Source organism: Asterias rubens, chromosome 22 (assembly GCF_902459465.1).
Source record: "Asterias rubens chromosome 22, eAstRub1.3, whole genome shotgun sequence".
Classification (NCBI taxonomy): domain Eukaryota; kingdom Metazoa; phylum Echinodermata; class Asteroidea; order Forcipulatida; family Asteriidae; genus Asterias; species Asterias rubens.
Genome location: NC_047083.1, coordinates 4,099,424 through 4,123,797, shown reverse-complemented (window position 1 = coordinate 4,123,797; position 24,374 = coordinate 4,099,424). Strand labels below are relative to the sequence as shown.

Genomic DNA, 24,374 nt, shown 5'->3' with positions numbered 1-24,374 from the left:
CAGAAAAGTTTACCTATTATTTTATTTTGCTAACTGTTTAAAAACAGTCGTCTGTTGAAAGCAAACCAACGAGCATGCATGCAGTTAATTATGGACAATAGTTACAGTAAACCAGCGAAGCGCTCGAGCGCCCCTGAAAAAAGGGAACACTATAAAGCCCCTGGTACCCGGCAAATATAATTGCTTGCGTGGAAGCTTCGGCAAGAGAAAGAGGGTAAAATTTTTCTTTTACGTCTTTTATTTTGAAAATTAAGGACAAAAAATTACTTTTCTTAAGATGCTATGTTGACAAAAGTTAAGTGATATGGATTGGTGTTTTTTGTGACTAATACGGAAGGAAATCCATGAGTATTTAGTGGTTTAGCTTTCGCAAGTGCAAAGTCGACTTGTCTTTATTACAGGTCGACTCGTCCAATCGATGGTGGGATTCGGTGTCGACTTGTCTGGCTATAGTGGGTTTTGCGAGCATTGCAACAAGCGTGTCTATATTATAATGCTTGTTGTTTGTACCCCCCAAAAATCATGATTTGCTGCATTTGCCATTTTGGATGTATTCACTTTTCAATGTTTTTACTTTTGGATAACTTTCCGTATGGCGCCACCACTTTTTCACTAATTATTTTTTACAAAAAGGGATATCTCATTCATTGATTGAGGTAAATATAAGTTAATAAGACCCTATCAAATCGAATGAAAAAGTGGTGGCGCCATATGGAAACTTTTCCTCACTTTAGTTTCAATTAATATATTAATATTTAATTTAATTAAAGTTTTTAAAAATTTTTATAGTGGTTCTGTGTTACTGTTACTGTTAATGTTGATGATGTTTTTTTGGTTTTTTTGTTATGGCGCTACCACTTTTCCACCATTTTTTACAAATATCAGGGATATCTCATTGTCTATTGAGGTAAATTAGATTATTATTTCGTATTGTCATACATTATCGAATGAGAAAGTGGTGGCGCCATACGGAACCTTTACCAGTCAAGCACCAGCCACAAAAATGCAAATTTAATGTAATTTGAGCTGGTACGGGAGGTAGGAGTAGCCTGTTTCTGATAAGCAATATTATTCTGTGCTTAGCACCTTTTTGTGGTTTCACGCTTTATGAAATTTGGCCACGGAAATTTGGCCACGGAAATTGTACAATCCGAATGTTAGTCTCTGGACCACTGACCAAAAAGCAATATTTTCTGCCTAAAACTTCAATATCTATACCTTTCCTTAACTTTACTCATTTCCTTTCTTAATTTCAGCTACTTCTAGCCTCCACAAAATCAGACAATGTCTCATTGGCGAGATCAAGGACCTCTGGACTGCAAATTGTACGTCGGGGATCTTGGATCCGGAGCGGCTAAACACGAACTAGAGAGGGCCTTCGAGAGCTATGGGCCAATCGTCAACGTCTGGGTCGCTCGAAACCCAGCAGGATTTGCCTTCGTTGAGTTCCAAGACCCGAGGGACGCTGAAGATGCTGCGAGAGGGCTCGATGGAAGGTAAACACTGGATATCCAGTCAAAAAAACACTGTACTAACATTTAAGGTTACTAACATTGTTCTCTTAAAAGACATTGTGTAGATGATGTGACCTCTGACGTCACTTGAAAACCATAACATGATTCGCGCGCATACTGCTGGGCAAAACCTGTTTGTTTTGGCAGCCAGCTAGAAAGTGTATGCAATCTTACCATGACTAAGCGTCTTTTTGCCCGGCGAAACATGAAATATACAGTGTTTTATCAACAGAGGGCGGTATGAATGTAAACATAGGTCACATCGTCTATATGAATATCGTCTTTATCACAATATTTCGAAACAACTATCCAACCTCGATACTGACAATGTCCTCAATATGGTATCAGAACGTTTTTATTGTGATATCACCCCGGCTAATGGGTCCTGCCCAGTTTCATTTAATAAGTTACTTACAGTTTGGCATGGTCGTCGGTCCGCGTCCCGCTCTAGTAAATTTTTCTTTTTTTAACCCCAATTCTTTTGTTATTAAATTCATTAATTTGTTTACCGAGTTTATAATATTTTTGTTTACATCAACAGAAAGATATGTGGACAACGTGTCCGAGTAGAGATGGCTAGCGGGAGGAGGCGGAGTTCCCGAGGTGGATATGGAGGGGGGCCACCCCGATCCCGCTACGGTGGTGGCGGTGGTGGCGGTGGCGGAAGGTAAAATCTACACAAATAAAAACACATATACAAGTAAACAAGATTAGAGTAAACAAGGCCAACAACAAAGATGAACTTGCCTTTTAACTAGAACAGTGCCCTGTACTTAAAGACACTGGACACTATTGGTTATTGTCAAAGACCAGTCTTCTTACTTGGTGTATCTCAACATATATGCATAAAATAACAAACCTGTGAAAATTTGAGCTCAATTGGTCGTCGAAATTGTGAGATAATAATGAAAGATAAACACCTTTGTCACACAAGTTGTGTGCTTTTAGATGGTTGATCTCGAGACCTCAAATTCAAAATCTGAGGTCTCAAAGTCAAATTCGTGGAAACTTACTTCTTTCTCAAAACTATGTCACTTCAGAGGGAGCCGTTTCTCACAATGTTTTGTACTATCAACCTCTCCCCATTACTCGTCACCAAGTAAGGTTTTAATTATTTTGAGTAGTTGCCAATAGTGTCCACTGCCTTTAAAGGCACTTGTCACCTTTGTGAGCTTTTAAGATGCATAATATAAGGCATCAGGACTGGGGTCTATTAATATTTGAGGGAGAAATTAGACATAAAACATATAGAGTTGCTTTCACAATTGCATAATTTATGGCCACTTCTGCCGGTATTTAAAACCAAGTACATGTAGTTCTGTTGCTTTTCTATATAGCTAGGCTTTCTAGGTTGTAACTTTTTGTATTTTATGTGCCAGAAAAAGATCCAAAAGGTATAGTAAAGCAGCATAGCTCAACAGATATTTTTAGAAAGTTTTTGCAATTTGAGTTGGTCAAAGTTTTTTTAGGTACGTGTGTTGTTAGTGTTTCTTTTCAAACGGTTGATTTCTGAGACTATAGACCCAATGCACCACGCGCAGTGCGCATACACACGCGTCCCCTGTCGAACATTTTGCGGGTCAAAATATGCACAAAAGGATAGTACACGTGTTTACGTACCAATGCACGTGTAAACACATGTATGTAACATCTTTTTGTGCTTGTTTTGACCCCCAAATTGGCGGGGGGTGCAAGTGTGCTGCGCACTGTGCAATGTGTCTTTAGTGGGCATCCAATCACCGATACCCTCATGTTGTTCTCGTTGCTGGGAACGATGGAAAGGGACCGGTGAATGGGCGCCCTCGTCCCAAAAGTCTCCTGTTGCTTTTTTGAAAATGTGTTGAAAATGAACAAATATCGTTTTTATTCTAGGCATCTATAATGATGTTCACTTTTTTCAAAACTTGTTTTGCACATAAATTTACAATGTACATTAAAGGCAAAATTTAGCGTTTTATTTCTTAGGCGAGATTTAAAATTTTGTATTTTGTTTTTGTTTTTTTCCTAAACATGGAATTTGATTTAATCCCGCTGACCTCACAGGGAATTGAAAATGAAACAACCAATCATCTCCCATTCTCACCGCCATGTGACCATTCTTGTCCAATCAGCGCACTCGGTCAACACTCTTGACCCCTGGTCTCTATACCCTTCATCATCACTCAACAAATCAACCAACCAACAACCAACCATCCAACCAACCAACAACCAACCAACCAACGGGCAGTGTTCCACCCAGCATGCATTGCAGCTGGTTAACGGTCACACCCAATTCAGCGCTCATCAACCGAGGGTTACCATTTGGGCTCCAATTCCCAATTGGGCGCCTGACAAATCCGCACACCAATTAACGGACAACCAACCAACCAACCAAACATCCACCATTTCTACACACCGAAGAAATTGAAGAAATACACCTCTGAAAATCGGTCCGATATTTACAGCGGATTTTCATTGCAGCACTCAATGTTGTCGTCAATTCCTCCAATTTCCTCGCTGCAATTTGCTGGTGGTGGTTAGTGCTTTTGTTTAAACTAAGTCTTGCACCTGAGGCTGCCCTGGTTTGATTTTTTTTGTAGTCCAGGTTTTGGTGACATATGACTAACACAGCAGGTTTGTTATTAGATATACACCGTTCCGTCAAGGCCAGAACCCCCCCCCCGGAATTTTTTTTTTTTTAATTTTAATCGCAATGTTCAGGTTCAGGTACAAGTCTTTACATCAGGTTTGACGTGGCTCAGTGGTTTCTTTCCCATTGCCTTTCACCTCTGTGGACCGCGGTTCGAATCCCACCTCAGACCGGAGCCTTGCATGTGGATTGGGTTTTAAGTCCCTACCAGGGCCCAATGGCTCTGCTTACTGCTGAATTCTGCGCTTACGATCACGATTCCCCGCTTTTGTGCAAACGCTAAATTTCTGCGCTAGCCTTGTAAGCGTAGAATACCTAGTAATGTGGAGCACGCACGCGCAGAAGCCAAAATTTGCCGCTAACCTCTGAAATACGCTCGACGTTAGCACAGAATTCCCTGCTTCCGTAAGCGTGCTTACGGTAAGCAGAGCCATGAAATTTGGCCCTGATTGTGTGGGTTTTCTCCCTTTTGGAGTTTTCCTCCCACATCTAAAACTGAACATTTCTTCTTGTTTCCGGTTCATCCTGTTTTTGGCGCTAACTGTGCTGTAGGATGTGTAATCAAATAAACAAAATACAAATGATATCAACAGATGTGTTGGCTGTTACCCTTTTCACTACATGCACCATTTGATTTGGTTTTACCTGATGGACCAACTTTTCTAGCGCTAGAAGTAACGTACCTCTTCATTATGCAAAACTATGCAAAGAAGTTTGTTTAATAATAAATGACATGTGTGTAACTTTTGGGCTGGGATCCATTTTGTGGACACTTGAAATGCTTCGATCCACTGAATTCTACATTTACATGTACATGTAAGCTCAAACAAAAGTCAATGCAAACTTCACTTACAGTAAAATGTTCTAACAGTAGTCAAGGGTCAACCAAGAATAAAATGTTACCCCCGCCCCCCCCCCCCCCCCCACTAGACTGGCCGGAACGGTGTTTATGTTCATTTGTAGTGAAGTACATGTACTGTGTGCTTTCTAGAACTTACTGGTCTTCCAGTCGGAGAGAAGCAATGATCGACATAAAAGATTTTGTAACATATCTTTTTTTCTACAATGAGCTCAAGATTCTGTGTTTTTGTTTTTTTAAACCAAGCTGTTGTTTCTGATTTTGTGAACTGAAGTGGAGGTTGGAAGTTTCTGCGCTCGTCAAGTAAACTCCCAGGACGCATTGTGTGAACAAAAGCTCCAATAGATGGATTGTACATGACGTCATTGACCACCATCTTTGATGAAATAAGCATGAAAGGCTATCATTGGCCGGGAGTTGTGCGCAGCGCGTACACGCGTGCACTTTTTCATATTTTATCATCAAATATGGCAGTCGATGACGCTATATGTGCAATACATCTATCTATTAACGGCTGTGTCTGAAATGGTGGCCTCAGCAAATGGGGTATGGCAAGACTGCTTGAAAGGCCTTTGTTGTCACGACAGCCGTAGCCGTATGTGATTGCTCGGCAGTGGCTGTGGCTTAAATGTACTCTTGGTTCCGATATACATGTATGTCATTCCCAATACGAGACATGCATATAAATCTGTGAAAATTTGAGCTCAATTGGTCATCAAAGTTGCAAGAGAATAGTGGGAGAAAAAAAACCTTTGTTCACAAGTTTGTGTGCTGTTCTTTCAGATGCCTAAAAAAGGCTTTTAATATTTGAGTGAGAAACTACCTCTTTCTCAAAAACTACGTTACTTCAGAAGGAAGCCGTTTTTCACAATGTTTTATACTATCGACCGCTTTCCATTGCTCGTTACCGAGTAAGTTTTTGTGCTAACAATTATTTTGATTAATTACCAATAGTATCCAGTGCCTCTAAATGTCCTTTTCTTTATTGTTTGTTGCCATCACTGATTCAGACACGGCCTAGCGGTTTTCAGAGGACCAATTAACTAATCAATTTTAAAGACGAGTTCATAAAAGTCATCATGAATTTTATTATTTTGTCATAGATATGGATCTCCACCACGGAATTATCGCTCTCGCAGTCACAGTCGAGAGAGAAAGCCGTAAGTATCCCCTCAATTCCTCTTGAGCCCTTCTTCTGTGTTCAGTGATGAGAAATGTCATCGCCTTATTATCTGATGAAAAAAAAATAATGATATTTTCTCATAATAAAATGTTTCTGATCTACTTTTATTCGAAGGACTCCAAATGGACACTTAAAGTTTTCTAATAAAAAAGCTTGAAAGCTTAAACAGACACAAATTTAATTTGAGATTTGAGCATTTTCATCTCGAACTTTTATTTGAAACTTCTTAATTTGCATTTTTTTGTTCCTCTCAATACAGTCGCCGTAGTCGCCGGTCACGCTCTAGATCACGTGACCGCTCCCGTAAATCCAGGTCGCGGTCTATTGAACGATCTCACAGCTCACGATCGGGTGGGCACAGATCAAAATCCCATGATCGAAGATCCAGATCCCGTGATCGAAGATCCAGATCAGGTGATCGAAGATCCAGATCAGGTGATCGAAGATCAGGGTCTGGTGATCGCATGTCCAGGTCAGGTGATCGCAGATCCGTGTCAGGCGATCGCAGATCACGATCAGGTGACCGCAGATCAAGGTCACCTGACCGCAGATCCAAGTCAGGTGAGCGGAAGTCTAGGTCAGCGGAGCGAAGGTCAGGGTCAAAGGATCATCGGTCGAGGTCGCGATCTGGATCTCATCGTGGACGTTCAAGGTCACACTCGAGGAATAGGTCGCGAAGCTGCTCTAAAGATCGCAAAGAGAGGTAGGTTAGAATCGTATTCTGTTGCTGTCAAAGTAGCAGCACTTCACTAGATGCACAGGATTGATGTGTTTGTGTGCTTTTATTAACTGAGGTTGGAACAAGTACAGATGGAATTTCATCTTTTAAAGGATTTGGGTACTTTTTCAAAATGTCCATAGATTTACATTAAACTTACAGGGTTTGAAGATAATGATAGTGGAAAGCTTCCCTTCAAATATTACTTACTGAGGTGCTGTAGTTTTGTGAGAAATGAGTACGGTAACACAATGTCATGAAAATACGTTTGTAAATGATTAAAATAATTTTGGTCTCATGAGACGAAAATTATTTTCATGACATTGTTTTACTCATTTCCCAAAAACTACAGCACCTCAGCACGTAATATTTTCAGAAAAGCTTTCTACTATCATTATCTTCAAACTGTGTAAGTTTAGTGTAAATCTGTGGACATTGTGTTTTTTGTCCTACAAAAGTTACATAGACCCTTTTGAAGGGCAAGGACATTTCCATTTTGCAAAGGGCATATTTAACAATAGATATTGTGTAAAACATGCATGCATGTTGCTCAATACCAACAAATTAGCCAATACATTTATAGGCCGGGTCCCACAGGCCCCGATAAAACGAGAATGATAAAAATGGACGCCCTCGATTGGTTGAATTGGGCCACGTAAACACACGCTGTGCGAAGCTGTTTTGTCAACTTTGAAAATTGTCGCATGCGCGTATGCAGGGTTGGGTATATAGGGCAGTGCGCCCTCTAGTTCTTATATATAACTATATGAGTTAACCCAAACCCTCTTTATGAACTTTGTTAACATGTTGTTTTTTGTTGCAACTTGCATTGTGTACTGCATTCACTGTTTGTTAATTGTCTTTTCCCCAAACACTGATCTGGCTGGTTTAAGGAGCGTCTTAAAGGTCCACTCTAATGCCAATTATTATATAGGATGATATATTTTTGTACATATCTTGTAAGGTCTGAATTCATCTTTCATATTTTCAACAAAGCTGCGACTTATAATTATTGTAATAGTTGTTCACCTAGCGAGGTTAATTTTATTTTCTTACAAGTCAAAATATTTGTACATTTTTATTTACAGATCGTCGCGATCTCGAAGTCCCAAATGTGCCTCACCTTCAGTGGATCCTCATCAGAGCGACAATGAGCAGCCTGAAAACACTGATCACCATGGCAACAACGATCACAATGACAGCAACGACAACAGACTCCCCGAAGAAAACCAGGGGCAGATTGAGGGTGATGTTCCAATGGATAGCCCCCCTGAGCAAGAGGTTGAACAAACTGAAGTGCCTGAGCAGGTAGCGGAGTAGAGCTCAGGGTTGCAACCTCGTTATTACAAGGGCCCTGAACGTTATTACAAGGGCCCTGCAAAATTGCACAACCATGGGAATAAAGTTGTCTGGTGGATACTATGTGCAAGTGCAAAAATATAACTCAATGTGGGTGCAAGTGCAAAAATATAACTCGTCTCCAAAATTTAATATTCATTGATTTTGTTGTCCGTTGTACAACTCGCCTACTTGTGGACACCCTGTTGTTTAAATTGAAAACAGCAGTTTCATGCAAGATACAACGATAACGCACTGACAACAAATTAATAAATTAAGGCAGTGGAAACAAAGAGTAAAGTTGTTTCAAGTTTTCCTCTACGTAAGTGTAGATCAAGATATTTTTTGTGTTGGGTTTGTTTGTTTGTTTTTTTTCTCCCCTGTGATCATGTACCCTGTAAGTTTTGTCGAGCTAATTTTCAACCATCCACGAGTGTAAATCTTGTGCTTATGAAGTACCGCTTCTTCAGCAATAATGATAATAGTAAACATTTCTATGGCGCTCTACAATGAAGAAGAAAAACAAAATAACATAGGTAGAAAACATAGCAAAAGAAAACTACACTAGTCGCACTCAGTGGCCTGGCGGTTATGAGCACTGGATTCAAGCTCTGGTGTTTGATTAGCAGAGTGTGGGTTTGAATCCCGGTCGTGACACTTGCTCCGTAAAGTTGGGGAGGTAGTGCTTTCTACCAGCCAGGCTTCTGATTGATGATACCCAAGCCTACATCCGTATGGACTGTTAAGGGGGTAACAGAGATACCAACATACACGATTTGGGCGTAGCAAATACGATTTCGAGCCGTGACTACGACGCTACGATAATACTCAATAAAACACGCTAAACAAGCCGCCCAATATAATTTTATTACATCGTACAATACATGCAAACAACTAATGAACTATTAAGTGGAAATAAAAATTAAGAAAAATATCAAAACAATTGTAACAGAAAAGAAATAAACACTTTTAATTTTATAACGCAGTGTTGAATAATAGCGGCGAATTCACTCGAACAATGTACTCGACATAATGATTGTTGCGTGCCCTCCCCGCTGGCTGGCCGGCTGAGTGTGCATTTTTTACGCTAGTGCATTTCTGCAAGATCGTACCCATTGATCTCTATTACACGATGGGGAATAGTGCACACGTGCGTGGGGAATGAGGTTGTGTGTGAGCTAACGTGTCACAGTAACCTCATTCCTCATGTATCCACTATTATTGTGCCCACGCTGGCTGTACATGTACTTCATCGAAGCTTGGCAAAAAAAGTACGAAATAATGGCGACAAAAAAAGGAGACCATCTGAACAAAAATACCTTCAACTGAGTGGCCTGTGAGGTCTAAGCTAGACAGTTTCCATGTTTTCCTACCAGTAATTGTAGCGTCGATGTCCAGACAATGCCCAAAATACGGACACGTATTTTTTGCCCAAAATCCGGACACATTTTTTTTTTTTTTTTTTTTCTCTCTCTCCCAATAGCTTGTTGTGGCGTTTCTGATCATTAAAACAAAAACATTTAAGGAAGACCACCCTTTTTTATGTTACATTTAAGTAAGGCCACCTTTTTTTATGACACATTTATTTTTGAAACATAGTCAGAAGATGAGGGAAATCAGGGTTTTTTCAATTTTTTTTTCACTGGCCACTATAAACATTTGTAGCTGTTCTGTTGATGCATACAGGTAATTGTTATTTCACAACAATGCCTGAAAATGAGCTAATTAGCATTGTAGAGAGTAATAGAAAGATCGGTATAGGGAGCCCAAGCTGCGCTCGCCCTAAACATTTGGGAGATGCTACTCTTTTTTAAAAATCAATGTTGGCATCTCTGGGGTAACCCTGTTTCAGCCCTTGGAGTAGGTGGCAACGACCCCTGGAAGAACAACAAATGTAGCCCACACCCTGGCCTTGTTTGTCTGGCGAATTTCCTTTAAAAAGAAATATATATAGCTCCCCCATATTTGCTTGGAACAGTTGGATTAATTGGATAGGTTAAGAATTCCAGAGGGTGAATCTTAGACCGGTCAGTTGGATCACTTAATCGCTCAGAATGCCGACTCTTATCAATCGATACTCTACAGTTAACGTCACTTCGTGCAAAATCTATGCGTGACTTTTAAGACGCTCTCTAGAGCAAAGTAGATGTGAAACCAAAGTGTTTGATTTTTTAAAACTTTTTAAACTATTCCGTTAGTTAAATACTTTAAAAGTGTTGTTCTTTTGATTATCGTCATACTTTTATTTGTCTGTATTAAATAGTTTTTAGGAAACGTGTCTTGGACGAGACAGAGCAATAGAAATTGTAAACAAGACTAACAAATGTATGAAGCTGTGAATCTATTTCCTTTGTTCTGGAAGCAAAATGCCAAACTTATTTTGCTATTAATCAGTGTTGGTTTTGTGGTTGTATTTGGTAACCCCTACCTGTGCCCAATTTCATAGAGCTGCTCTAAGTACAAATAGTAGCTAAGCATAACAAATCAACACTTACTAGAATAAGGTTACCAGCCAAACTACGATGTCACTATCACAAGTTGTGACTGGTATCCTGCTCATTTCTGCTAATAGTAGATAATTGTTCAGCAATAATTGTTATAGCTCTATGAAATTGGGTCCAGAGGTTGTGCATGGTATTTTTAAAAATATAAATAAGCAACAACACACAAAGGGGAATGCTCCATTACTTTTTTCACTTGCATGCAGGTCTCCTGTCTGCCTGGTTTTTATTTTATTTTATTTTTTTGGGGGGGTTTTGGGTTTTTTTTGTTGAGGGGGCGGGCAGGTGGGAGGGTCAAAGCATGCACAACAGAATGGTACTCGTGTTTACACGCGCATTGGTGCATAAGCGAGTGTACCATCCTTTTGTGCACATTTTGACCCTCCAAAAGGCGGACAGGAGATGCACGTTGTGCAACGGGTCTATAGACCCATTGCGATGGCTGCCATTCTTGCGATGGCTGCCATTCTTGAGATGGCTGCCATTCTTGCGATGGCTGCCATTCTTGCGATAGCTGCCATTATTGATGAAGCGTGCACATAAAAGGCTATCATTGATTGAAAGTAATGCGCAGCGCGTACTTGCGTGCACGTTTTCAGCGGTAAGCCCGGTTCATACTCCCTGCGAATGCAAACCAAATTTTGACATCTCGGCTGTGTTTGCAGCGAAGCTCTTTTGCTCACGGCAGCCCTGTGACATCGAAATTTGATTCGGGGTTTAGTCTCTACATTTCCCTGTATAGTATTTTTTGAGAGAGCCGATTAGGAAGGAGAGTGCATCAATAGTAATTAAGGTTAATAGTATTTGTTTCTTATAAACTGTAAGGATTGCAATAGATCTATCTCTTTTAAAGAACCAGTGATGTTTCATGATCGTTGTTTATATTTAATTATTGACAATCATTCCATTTTTTTGGCAAGGGAAACACTGACTTTGATTGTTTGTTTCAAGTTAAATAACTCTTAGTAATTTGTGTTTATTCGTCGAGTAGCTCAAAGTACAGTGTATGGAGAAAGTAAAAAATATCAGTGGATTAAAAGGCATCTTCTAAAAGGCACTGGAAACTTGCTTATTCTCAAAACAATTGTTAGCATAACAACTTACTTTGTAACGAGCAATGGAGAGCTGTTGATAGTAAAAAAAAAACATTGTCAGAAACAGCTACCTCTGAAGTAATGTAGGTTTTGAGAGAGAAGAGTTTCTCACTGACAAATTGAGTTGAAGTTTTCACAGGTTTGTTATTTTATGAGATACACAAAGTGAGAAGAATGTTCTTTGGCAATTACCAAAGGGGTCCATGGACCCCTATGGACACCTTTGGTAAGTGCCAAAGACCAGTATTCTCACCTTGTGTGTCATCCCATGCATACAACAATAAATCTGTGAAACTTTGGACTTCATCGGTTACAAAGTTGCAAGAGAATAATGAAAGAAAAAACACCTCTTAAAGTCACCTGGAAATAGAATTGTTTTCTTCTTCCAAACATAAGAGTATATGCTTACGAACAATAAAACAATTTTTTTTAGTAATTGTTTTTCACGATTTATATATTAAAAAAATATATAAAGTTGTTTGGGGGGCTGACTCCGCCTACCTCTTTTGTGACGTCAATCGAGGCAGACTTTGCCTGCAATGCGTATAGTAAACACACGTGCAAAGTACATGTACGTCCAAGTCGTGAGTTGGTACATTTCAAAAAGTGTTTTTCTGAAATTTTTTTTTGAAACGTACAAACTCACGACTTGGTCCGTACATGTACTTTGCAATTGTGTTTACTCTACGCATTACAGGCAAAGTCTGCCTCGATTGACGTCACGAACAACGCCCTCTCGGGTCGGGGTCTACTCTTAAATTTGTAAATAACATAAGAACTGATTTTTTAAAACCTTAGTTAACTGTTTATTCACATTCCACTCATCAAAACACATATATTAGTGACAAAAGCTTTATTTTGAAAAAATACCACTTCCAGGTGACTTTAATGCACACGATTTGTGTGTTTTCAGATGCACAATGAAAGGTCTTGCGGCCTGAAGTCTTTTAAAATTTCAGTGAGGAATTACCTCTTTCTCAAAAACTATGTTTACTTCAGAGGGAGCTGTTTCTCACAATGTTTTATAATAATACCATTGCTTGTTATTAAGTCCATTTCCTTTAGTGATTATGTTTCCTCCATGATATCTTTTGCCCCTTGTGTAAAAAATAAAGGAATAAGAAGTCTGTTTGATGAATTAAAATAATCAGTGCCATCACAAAACCTGTTCAGCGGTAGTGTTTGTTTTCAAGCTTTACTTTGTGTACACTTATATAAAGCTGTGGAATCACCCCCCCCCCCCCCCAACCCCAACCCCCACTCAACTCGTCTAAATCTACTCTTTACATTGCCTATTCCATAGACCTGTTAGCTAGCTAAGCACAAGAAAATAATGCATACCAGAAAAAAGGTTACCAGCAAACTACCATATCACAAGTACTTCTCGAAGTCGTGGAGGAACACCAGCTTCTAGACGCCAACACACTGTTCCAGAAAAGGATGGAGGCAGTATAATGTGGACATGGAGATCACCCCAAAACCCGACTCACCAACTGGACTATGTACTTGTACGTAGGAAGTGGAGGAACAGTGTCAACAACTTACTGTGAAGCCTACAGCTCTTCCGGGTCCATGTACTCGGATCACAGGGTAGACATGCTCCTGATCGGGTCCCTGTACTCGGATCACAGGGTAGACATGCTCCTGATCGGGTCCCTGTACTCGGATCACAGGGTAGACATGCTCCTGATCGGGTCCCTGTACTCGGATCACAGGGTATAGACATGCTCCTGATCGGGTCCCTGTACTCGGATCACAGGGTAGACATGCTCCTGATCGGGTCCCTGTACTCGGATCACAGGGTAGACATGCTCCTGATCGGGTCCCTGTACTCGGATCACAGGGTAGACATGCTCCTGATCGGGTCCCTGTACTCGGATCACAGGGTAGACATGCTCCTGATCGGGTCCCTGTACTCGGATCACAGGGTAGTAACAGCGACAGTGCCACACAGCTTGTAAGCACCAACGAAACGGGAAGATGGGAAGCCCAAGTATATTTATGAGTAGGGCGAGCTACAGACTCGCTAGGCTGTTGAAGTCAAGAACAGGTACCAGGTGCAACAGAGTGACGAAGACGATCTCTCAGATTTCTACAAGCACTTACTTTGTGTCTGCGAACCACGATGCTGCAAAAGTATTGTATGAAGCAAGTCAAGAGAAAGAAAAAGGAGAGCTGCAACGACCCACGAGTTCACGCAGCAAGGCAGAGGATGTTTGAGGCAAATCATGCCTACAATAGAGACGATTCTCAGCTCCTACGGGATAAGTACAAGCTGGAGAGCAGGAGCTGTACGGCGTCTACGCCACTATCGAGAGAGAGGGGAGCTGGAGCAGAAGATAGCAGGGGTCGAGAACGCGCATGAAGCCCAGCAGCATGCAAGTAGTTGGAAGCTGATTAATGAAATCTCTGGCAGATGTGTATTCCAAGCTGCCCAGCTCAAGGCCCCAAGCGCAGGGGGGGGGGGGGGCATGCACACTTAAAGAAGCTGCTAGGGAACCCTCCCGAGATAGTGGATGAGGACGCACAAGTAGCCAAAGGGCTCAGCAACCTGCCCATACTTGGTAGTCCCTTCTCATTAAAGGAGTACCAGAAGGCCAAGACAAACATCAAGACGGGGAAAAGTTGTGATGAGGACGGTGTAACACCCGAGCTACTCAAGTTTGTCCCACTAGACAACACAGTTCTGGCGCTTATTAACAAAGCCTACGAGTTGGGAGAGCTACATGAGGAGTGGGTTACTCTAAACACCATACCAGTACCCAAATCTGGTGACCTCTCTTCACCAGATAATTACCGGGGACCAGTCTTCCTCTCTCGTCATAAAGTCATACAAACGACCGTATGATTCTGAATCGCAAGGATAAAGACAGGTATTTTCAGGCTAGTGAACAGGAGCCATGACCGAAGTTGTCCCCGTTCAGCACAAATTTGCAGCGCTACAAGAAGTGAAACTGAAACTTAATTACATACTCTTAACCTTAACATGGGGACCGAAAGTTAGTTTGGCTCCCCGCCAACACCAGCACGCTTAGCAATACGTGCTGTGTTGAAGTCAATGGTCAAACTAACGTGATAAACAGTGATTTTTGGGGTTGAACAAAGAATTGACTAGGAGTGGGATTCGAATCAACGACCTCCGGATTAACGTGCCGGCGCTCTACCAACTGAGCTATCTAGCCCAGGGGCGTCAATCCGTCTTGAAGTGTGTGTGGGGGGGGGGGGGGGGGGGACATAACATTTACGTAAATTTTTTTTAGCCCGTAGATGCTCTCTGGTGCAATCTAGTGAATCTGAGGGTGATGTTCCCCCCCTCTCAGATGTTGGAATTTAATGCCTATTTCAAGCTATATGATGCACCTATTTTTGCTATCATGGTTATTGTACCTAAAAAGCAACTCAATTATAGCTTCGTTATATCAATATTGTTTCTGCATTCTAATGCTCAGACGGCTTTTCATCCCTATCATCACCAGACCTAAGACACAAGTTTTGTGGGGCAAATCTGTCAGAATGGAACAGAACATCTGTACAATATGAGCAGCAGCGTAGAGCCTTTTGGGTTGACAGCATCTTCAAGTGCGGACCTATGAACCAAGTCTAAGGGGGTAAATCTGCCGGAGAGAGTGAGCTCACGAGTGCGAAACCTTTGTGGCATGGGTCCGGGCCCGCTTAAGGGCCCGGAAATGTTTTGCATTCTAGATGCTTTGTGGTGCAACCTTAAGGCCAATAAGAGGCAAACAGAACGGAACAGAACGTTTGTTAAAATGTGAGCAGCAGTAGAACCTTTTGGGCTGACAGCATCTTCAAGTACGGATCTATGAACCAAGTTTTAGGGGGAAATACTGTCAAAGAGTGAGCATGCGAGTGTAAAACCTTTACGGCATAGGTCCGGGCCCACTTAAAGGCCCTGGAAAATTTTGCATTCTAGATGCTCTGTGGTGCAATCTTAGGCCAATAAGAGGCATACAGAACGGAACAGAACATCTGGAAAATGTGAGCAGCAGTAGAAACTTTGGGTTGACAGCATCTTCAAGTGCGGATCTATGAACCAAGTTTTAGGGGAAAATACTGACAAATAGTGAGCATGCGAGTGTAAAACCTTTACGGCATAGGTCCGGGCCCGCTTAAAGGCCCTGGAAAATTTTGCATTATAGATGCTCTGTGGTGCAATCTTAGGCCAATAAGAGGCATACAGAACGGAACAGAACATCTGTAAAATGTGAGCAGCAGTAGAAACTTTTGGGTTGACAGCATCTTCAAGTGCGGATCTATGAACCAAGTTTTAGGGGAAAATACTGACAAATAGTGAGCACGTGAGTGTGAAACCTTTACGGCATGGGTCCGGGCCCGCTCAAGGGCTCGAACAAATTTTGTCTTTTTAGATGCTCTGTGGTGCAATCTTTAGGCCATTTAGCGGCCAAAATGGCAAACGAAACAGAACAATGAGCTGTGTGAATATTTGTGTTCCAGTGCTCCACAGTTCCTCAGTGCAAAACACGATTTTCATAATAAAGGTGGTCAAACGACACGGGTAACATTGATACTGTGTCCCCCACCCTTCGAAAATGGGGTGGGGTGGGGTGGGGTACACGTCCTTTCCACTCTTTCAAGGGGGAGGTACAAATCTGTCAACGATGGAGCATGCGTGTGAGAAGCCTTTACGGCTCGGGGTGCGGGCCCGATTAAGGGCCCGGGAAAATAATTTTGCATTTTAGATGCTCTGTGATGCAATCTAGGGCCAAAATCTAGGGCAAATTTTGAGAGGAGATATTGTGTCATCCTTAGCCCACAGGATTAATGCCCATATAGGGACACAGGGTTTCGTCTTACACATTGCAAAACTTGGGCTTCATGATAAAGGTGGTCAAAAAGGTGGGGGGGGGGGGACATTTGATATTGTGTCCCCCACCCTCCAAAAGGTGGGGGACATGTCCCCCTGCCCCCCCCCCCCCCCTGATTGACGCCCATGATCTAAGCCCTATATTGGCGGTGTCCCTATTTTGTCAATATCTTTGTTCGGGGTGCCAGTCAGAAGCCATACAACCGTAAACAGTAATACAAACCAATTAAACCGTTTTCTTTTTCATTGTCATCATTTTTATATATTTGGCTACTGAGACGATGTAAAGTACAGCTTAGAAAACTCAACAAAGTTTTTAAAAAGATTATGTCCACTTTGATTTTACTTTGAAGTCGGAAACTCAACGTTGTGAAATCTTTTGAACCTCATGGCCTTGTATATAAAGTATATAAACACTTAATTTTTGAACAGGATAAAGGTGAGACGCTGCCGAAGAAAATGTCTTAAGCCCGGTTCATACTTCCTGCGAATGCTTCGTGCGATGCGAATTTCATTGCGTCACAAAGGGAAATGGAGCGCGTACCGATTGTTGCATCACCAAAATTCGCTTCGCATTCGCATTCGCAGGAAGTATGAACCGGGCTTTAGGCATGTCAAGGATGTGTCTTTCAAACTTTTAAGTCACTTATCAACTCGAGTGTTCTAGAATATATCTACCACCTTTTAGTTATGAGTATTGTTCATAATAATCAACTGAATGTGATGCCAATAAAAATCAATTCAAACCCTCCTCTGGTGAGATGAGAACTTTTCTGATTTTTTTCCTCAGAATCTGCGTCAGTAAAATAGACCCATTTCTGGGTCACTTTGACACATACTGCGGGTCATGATGACCCGAATATGACCTAAAGGAACCTGGATTTCAGGACTAGTCTGTGTATAACTCAGTTTCACTACTGTGTGCAGAGGAGGGTTTTTAAAAAGGTAACACAATCATGGAATAATGAATCATTAATAATAAAAACCAATAAGGTCACCATTGCTTAGTTTAATTACTTAATCGAGATACAATTTAGCTGTAAGCAAAATCTTGTCCAAAGTATACACGTTTAGAGTTAATTAATATCACTAGATCAAGATCCAGGGTTTGTTTGATTTTTCACAGGTGTGGGTATGAAATGCTACTTTATACTTGTATCAATTTAAACTATAAGATGGTGTAAATTAATAACACACTCCTTTTAAAACTGTGTTTAGTTATGTCGTACTCACTTTTTAAACATGTTTATATGAATGTGTTTATCATTATTTTGACACCTGCTCAAAGTGGTTCGTACAAACACACACAAGAATCTGAACGTGTTTTAGGTTATACATGTAAAAACAAGTGGGTGCAAAGCTTAATTTTTTTATTTTATAGAATTGTGTTGAAAACTAAAACACTGTTTTTAGAGTGTAGTGTAGCCTATGTAATCTTTCGATAGCTAGTGATAATCTTAACGTCATGTGTCATATGGGGAAAGTTACCGATAAGTTGGTTTTTAGGGGGAAAACACCGTTTTTTTTTTTGGTTTTTTTTTTTTTTTGGGGGGGGGGGTTTAGACGTCGATGCATCCAAGGTTCAAGTTCGCAACGTCGATAAACGCGACCCTGCCTACAATACCAAAGCATCCGTGAAAGTCGTTACCACTTATGTCGATGTCTGAAATTTTCAGACATACGGTCAGGAACTTCGCAACACCGTAGCACAGATATGGCGGGTTTTTAGCTGGAGTAAAACAAAATGGACAACAATAAAACAAGTAATAATAATTGTAATAAAGACTTTAAAGTCTTTAAAAAGACACTGGACACTATTGGTAATTTTCAGACCAGTCTTCTCACTCGGTGTATCTCAACATATGCATAAAATAACAAACCTGTGAAAATTTGAGCGCAATATTGGTTGTCGAAGTTGCGAGATATATAATAATGAAAGAAAAAACACCCTTTTAATACGAAGTTGTTTGATTTCAGATGCTTGATTTCATGACCTCAAAATCTAATTCTGAGGTTACGAAATCAAACTCGTGGAAACTTCGTTGCTTCTTTAGAGGGAGCCGTTTCTCACAATGTTTTATACCATCAACATCTCTCTTTTATTCGTTACCAAGTGAGGTTTTATGCTGATAACCACTTTGAGTAATGACCAATAGTGTCCAGTACCTTTAAGTAGTGCTCACATATCCACCCTGACTAAGGCCGCGTCCGAATTGGTGGCTACGGCTGCGGCTACGACCGTTCCCAGGGGTGTTGCTAAGGGCGTCCTATACTTCAATGCATGATGACGCGGCGATCAGGCCATAGCCGTGGCCGTAGCCGCCAATTCGGATCCGGCCTAACTCTACTGGGTGTTCAAGGTTTAAAACACTGGGAGACTTTTGGAACGCTAGGTGGCAGCAGATTACCAGGTAAATTTCTGTAGGCTTTGACGGCGATGCATGCTGGTCTAGCTAGCGCCCAGGTTGATCCATAGCTAGACCAGCATGCATCTCATTCAACAGTTTACGCTTGCGCAATGGGTGTTTTGCGAACAGGAGTCTATTTGGGTGCGTTCGTTTAGCTTCCCTGGGTCGACCCCGGTGTGTGGCGTGTTTTTTTTCCAGGACAAACGTGTGCAGATAATTACCCACGTTCGTCCTGGGAAAAAAACCCGCCACACACCGGGTGCGACCCAGGGAAGCTAAACGAACGCACCCCTATGTTTACGTATTTTTGAGCATGCGCACACTGCCGACAATCATGGATTTACACGGCGGTAAGTCTGCTGCCACCCAGTGTCCCCTCTTCCAGTATTCCAGTAAGAAAGAACATGTAAACTCAATGAGAGACTTTGGAACACTCGGGTAAAATTTCATTGTTTGCGTATACTTCTGAGTATTTCTGAGTATGCACACATTAACATAGAACAATGGATTGTAAAAGATAAGTCAACTCAATTCAATTCAATTCAATTCAATTCAATTCAATTCAATTCAATTCAATTCAATTCAATTCAATTCAATGGGAGACTTTGGGACGCTAGGTTGCAGCAGACTTACCAGGTAAGTTTCCATTGTTTGCGTAGTTCTGAGCGTGCGCACATGACCGAGAACAATGAAATTTACCTGGTAAGTCTGCTGCCACCAAGCGTCCCAAAAGTCTCCCATTCAATTCACATTTATTTCCACAAACACTGTCCACAAAATTAATTACAGAACGACAATATAATGCATACATGTATACAACAAAAAGGATAGCAAAGGAATAAACATAGCGGGAAAGCGCGTGGAGACGAGGCCAAACATTAGCCTGGGGCCAATTTCATAGAGCTGCTTAAGCAAAAAATTTGCTTAAGCACGAAAATAGCTCGCTTATTTTACACAAGTTACTGGCAAAAATGTCATGCCATATACATTGCTTATGACTAGTATTTAGCTGTTGTTTACTTAGCATAACAATTGAGTGGAGTCTTGGCTGGTAATCTCATTTTTTGCTGATAAGCAGCTCTATGGAATTGGGCCCAGATAGCTTCTAGCGGCTTGCCTTTGTAACAAAAAAACTTCAGCCACCACCTAGCGCAACAAAAATGCTAGGCAGAACTAGAAAGAGATCTATGTGAAGTTTGTAAAACAAAAATGTTCGGCGAAGCTAGAAAGATTTGTTAGCAACAGAGCTAGAAAGATATAACGTTAGGCGGAGCTAGAAAGCTAAATGTTAGGCGAAGCTAGAAAGATAGGCAGAACTAAGATAATATGTTAGGCGGAGCTAAAAGCTAAAGTAGTCGGATGTATGTTAGGCGGGGCTAAAAGGCAAGATGTTAGACGAAGCTAGAAAGATATGTTAGGCAGAGCTATATAATAATGTTAGGCGAAGCTTAAAGCTAAAAGGATGTATGTTAGGCGGTGTATAGAAAGAAAGATATTAGGGGAAGCTAGAAATATATGTTAGGCAGAGCTAGAAGAACAGATGTTAGGCGGAGCTAGAAAGATGTTAGGCGAAGCTAGAAAGATGTGAGGCGAAGCTAGAGAGATGTGTTTGGCAGAGCTAAGATATGTTAGGCAGTGTTAGAAGGACAGATGTTAGGCGGAGTTAGAAAAAATATTAAAAGAAAAGATGTTCTAAAATCCTTAAAGGATAATTAATGTTAAGCTGAGCTAGAAGGATAGTTGCCAGATTTGATATTTGTGAAGGGTCAATATTTGGGCAAACAAGACAAGATTCTTGGCTTACCTGACACCTCCTGGCTAACGACAGTGTCCCCGTTGATTTTCAGCGTAATGTAGACGCCGTAGTTCTCCGGGATGTAGTCAACAGTTAGCTCAGCTGGAAAACAAAAACGCAGACAAATTTTGTCACTGAAAATGTTAACATTAAACAGGTGAGCGTTTGTTACAAGGGAAATCGAAGCGAAATTGGATGGGTGCTACACAAAACTTCTGCGGAAATGCCTAAATGTTCACTGGAGTCAACACATGACAAATACAGAACTGTATGGCAATGAACCAAAACTATCCATCAAAATACGACAGCATCGTCTGAGACTAGCAGGGCACTCTTACAGAAACACAAAAAAACCTGTCTCTCAGCTAATCAACTGGTCACCAAAACACGGAAAGAGGAAAAGGGGAAGACAGAAGAAGCTAAGCTATACAGATGTAGTTGGGGCATCGGGGTGCTTCCAGCTGATCTTCGCAACCTAATGAGAGACAGACAGGGATGGGTGAGCCTCAACATGATTCCGACCTCAGTCGACTAGAGAGAGAGACGTTTGTTTTGAACAGCAAACCGGTGGTTAGACTTAATAACAAGTCGTTAGGCGCTGCCTATTATTTTGTCTGCCGTTCATGCAACAGTCACAGTGCGATTATACACATGCAACGGTCGTAGGTAGCGCTCAAGCAGCTCTTTACTGCCATAGCCTGAATGGAGGTAGAAATATTTCTACATCCATGATCTGACAAGGCTCGTGAATAAACGCCAGAAACTGACTCAACACATCTTCTGGGATCGAGGATGAGTGTACCGTCCCCGTAGCTACACCGCGCTGTAAGCTCTCCATGGGGGATTATACAGCCGGTGCTGCGAGTTACCGCGCTCTGAGCTAGTCATTCACAATATCAACATTTACCCTCACAGGTACCCATTTATACCCCTGGGTAGAAAGGCAATTATAGTAAAATATCTTGGTCAAGGACACAAGTGTCATGACCGGGATTCGAACCCAAACTCAGAAACATCAGACTAATTACCGTCGACTTTGATAGTCGTTTTCCAAAATCCAAGGTTTATTGGAACTGAGATGCCGCCACTGCAGGTCCCGACATCCCCCGACACTGAGCAATCTCCGTACGCTGTCGCTCCACGCTCAACTGTAGTTGAAGAATAAAAACAATAACAAGAAAATATTATTAAAGGCGGTGGACACTATTGGTAATTACTCAAAATAATTATTAGCATAAAACCTTACTTGGTAATGGGGAGAGATTGAGGGTATAAAACATTGTGAGAAACGGCTCCCTCTGAAGTGCCATAGTTTTCGAGAATGAAGTAATTTTCCACGAATTTGATTTCGAGACCTCAGATTTAGAACTTGAGGTCTCGAAATCAACCATCTAAACGCACACAACTTCGTGTGACAAGGGTGTTTTTTTCGTTCATTATCTCGCAAGTTCGATGACCGATTGAGCTCAAATCTTCACAGGTTTGTTATTTTATGCATATGTTGAGATACACCAACTGTGAAGGCTTGTCTTTGACAATTACCAATAGTGTCCACTGCCTTTAAAATAACATTAATAAATACCTCAGACAGTTTCGCTATTCATATTGGTGGAGATCGCATCAAACGGTTGATAATTTTCAGCTGGGCCTGTTTATGTTTAGTTTTAGAATACGTTTGTGTGGGTAAGACCAAAACCTCGGTCGCAGGAGTGATCGATTTGACGCCGCGCCATTTTAGCCATTGGATACGAGGGTGCTTTACGCACACAAAATAAATACTTATCCGAATACTGTCTCATAAAAATGCACCAGGTCGGGAAAATGATAAGTTTTCACAAAGTTTGTATTACGTCTTTTTACCGAAATGGCGTTTATGGGAGTAAAAGAGTAGTGACTCGTTCTTAAACGGCCGTTCAAAACCTTGCAGGGTCGTGGTCGTGCGATAAAGGCCTCTATCGCACGGCCACGACCCTTCGAGGTTTTAAACGACCGATTAAGAACTCGTCGCTACACTTTTATTCACTTGATTTACAGAATCGGTTTTGCTAACAAAACAGTTGCTGGCAGTGTATTTAACACTTTATGTTATCCACCATAAACTGACAAACCTGTAGAAGTTTGAGATCGATCGGCCATCTGGGTCACGAGAAAATAGTGAAGAAAAAAACCCGATTGCACATTTTTTGTTGCATGGCAACGAGGCAAAAACAAAGATGAATCAAACATTCACTTTTTTTTTCACGGAGGATTTTTTTTATTCACACTTAGACCACTCCTCATAATTACAAACACGCTGAAAATACGTAACATTAACAGCAAAACAAAATAAACAAAATGCACAATACAATGTTAACCTTGAACCAATAGTTTGAAATTAGATTAAATTACATGAATACAGATTGCATTACAGATCAAATACATAAATGAGATCAGCAGAGCAAAATAAGTAAGAATATACATTGACTTGAGTATATAAATCAAATCAATTATAAGTTTGGATTAACAGATAGCTTTAAAGAATCACTTAATTTAAAGACAGAAAGAAAGACATCAAAGGCGCCATGCACTTACACAAAGGAGCGTCCGAGCTCAAACCGTACATGTAGTTTGCCTTCTGTGCAACTGTCACCATCTTCAAGAAGAATTCCTCCTCCTCGGCAGTCATCGCTAAGCTCTCGACATCTTGGATCTACAAACAATCAAAGTCACCATCAACAATTACAAGAAAAGAGAAACTGAATAAAAAATAATAGTCAGTTTTATATAGTGCTGTTCACACCCGAAGGGCGTCCCAAACCGCTTCACATTATTACCCCTGGTCACCGGGCCTTAAATCATTCCTTGAACCATCTCAGCTCCCTTGTGCAGCAAAGTATGCGCTACTCGGCTAAATCAATCACAATAACCATCTCTGCCCTCACAGGTACCCATTTACCCCTGGGTGGAGAGAAGCAATAATTATAGTTAAAGACAGTGGACACTATTGGTAATTGTCAAAGACTATAGTCTTCACACTTGGAGTCTCTCAACATAAATGCATAAAATAACAAACCTGTAAAAATTTGAGCTTAATCGGTCGTCGAAGTTGCGAGATAATAATGAAAGAAAAAACACCCTTTTCACACGAAGTTGTGTACGTTCAGATGCTTGATTTCGAGACCTCAAATTCTAAACTTGAGGTCTCGAAATCAAATTAGTGGAAAATTACTTCTTTCTCGAAAACTATGTCACTTCAGAGGGAGCCGTTTCTCACATTGTTTTATACCATCAACCTCTCTCCATTACTCGTCAATAATTGAGGTTTTATGATGATAACTAACTATTTTGAGTAATTACAATTAGTGTTCACTGCCTTTCTTGCTCAGGGACACAAGTGTCACGACCCCGAACCTACACTTTGCTGAAAAGAATCACAAGAGTGCGGTGCTCTTAATATCCGCTCGGCCACAAAACCCATTATTTTATTTTTTTTTAATACCACAAAGTGATCTT

General features: G+C 41.1%; 1 protein-coding gene across 2 annotated transcripts; it reads left to right on the top strand.

The window, feature by feature from the left end:
- The first annotated feature begins 129 nt into the window (after nt 1-129).
- On the top strand, nt 130-8,911 carry LOC117305082 (serine/arginine-rich splicing factor 7-like). Of its 2 annotated transcripts, none has more exons than XM_033789810.1 (6): nt 130-214; nt 1,257-1,496; nt 2,056-2,181; nt 6,106-6,162; nt 6,445-6,888; nt 7,992-8,911. In XM_033789810.1, the coding sequence occupies exons 2-6, from the start codon at nt 1,285-1,287 to the stop codon at nt 8,221-8,223; spliced, it is 1,071 nt and encodes a 356-aa protein (XP_033645701.1). In that variant the 5' UTR covers nt 130-214; nt 1,257-1,284; the 3' UTR covers nt 8,224-8,911. The 2 variants fall into 2 exon arrangements, with proteins under 2 accessions (XP_033645701.1, XP_033645703.1); XM_033789812.1 differs by having other exon boundaries at nt 137-210.
- Nucleotides 8,912-24,374: the final 15,463 nt, after the last annotated feature.

Excerpts from the sequence above, each read along its gene's own strand:
- LOC117305082 (XM_033789810.1), top strand. The coding sequence starts at position 1,285 with ATGTCTCATTGGCGAGATCAAGGACCTCTGGACTGCAAATTGTACGTC. Across the intron at positions 2,182-6,105 it reads GGTGGTGGCGGTGGCGGAAG|ATATGGATCTCCACCACGGA; the intron begins GTAAAATCTACA and ends ATTTTGTCATAG. Across the intron at positions 6,163-6,444 it reads CACAGTCGAGAGAGAAAGCC|TCGCCGTAGTCGCCGGTCAC; the intron begins GTAAGTATCCCC and ends CTCTCAATACAG.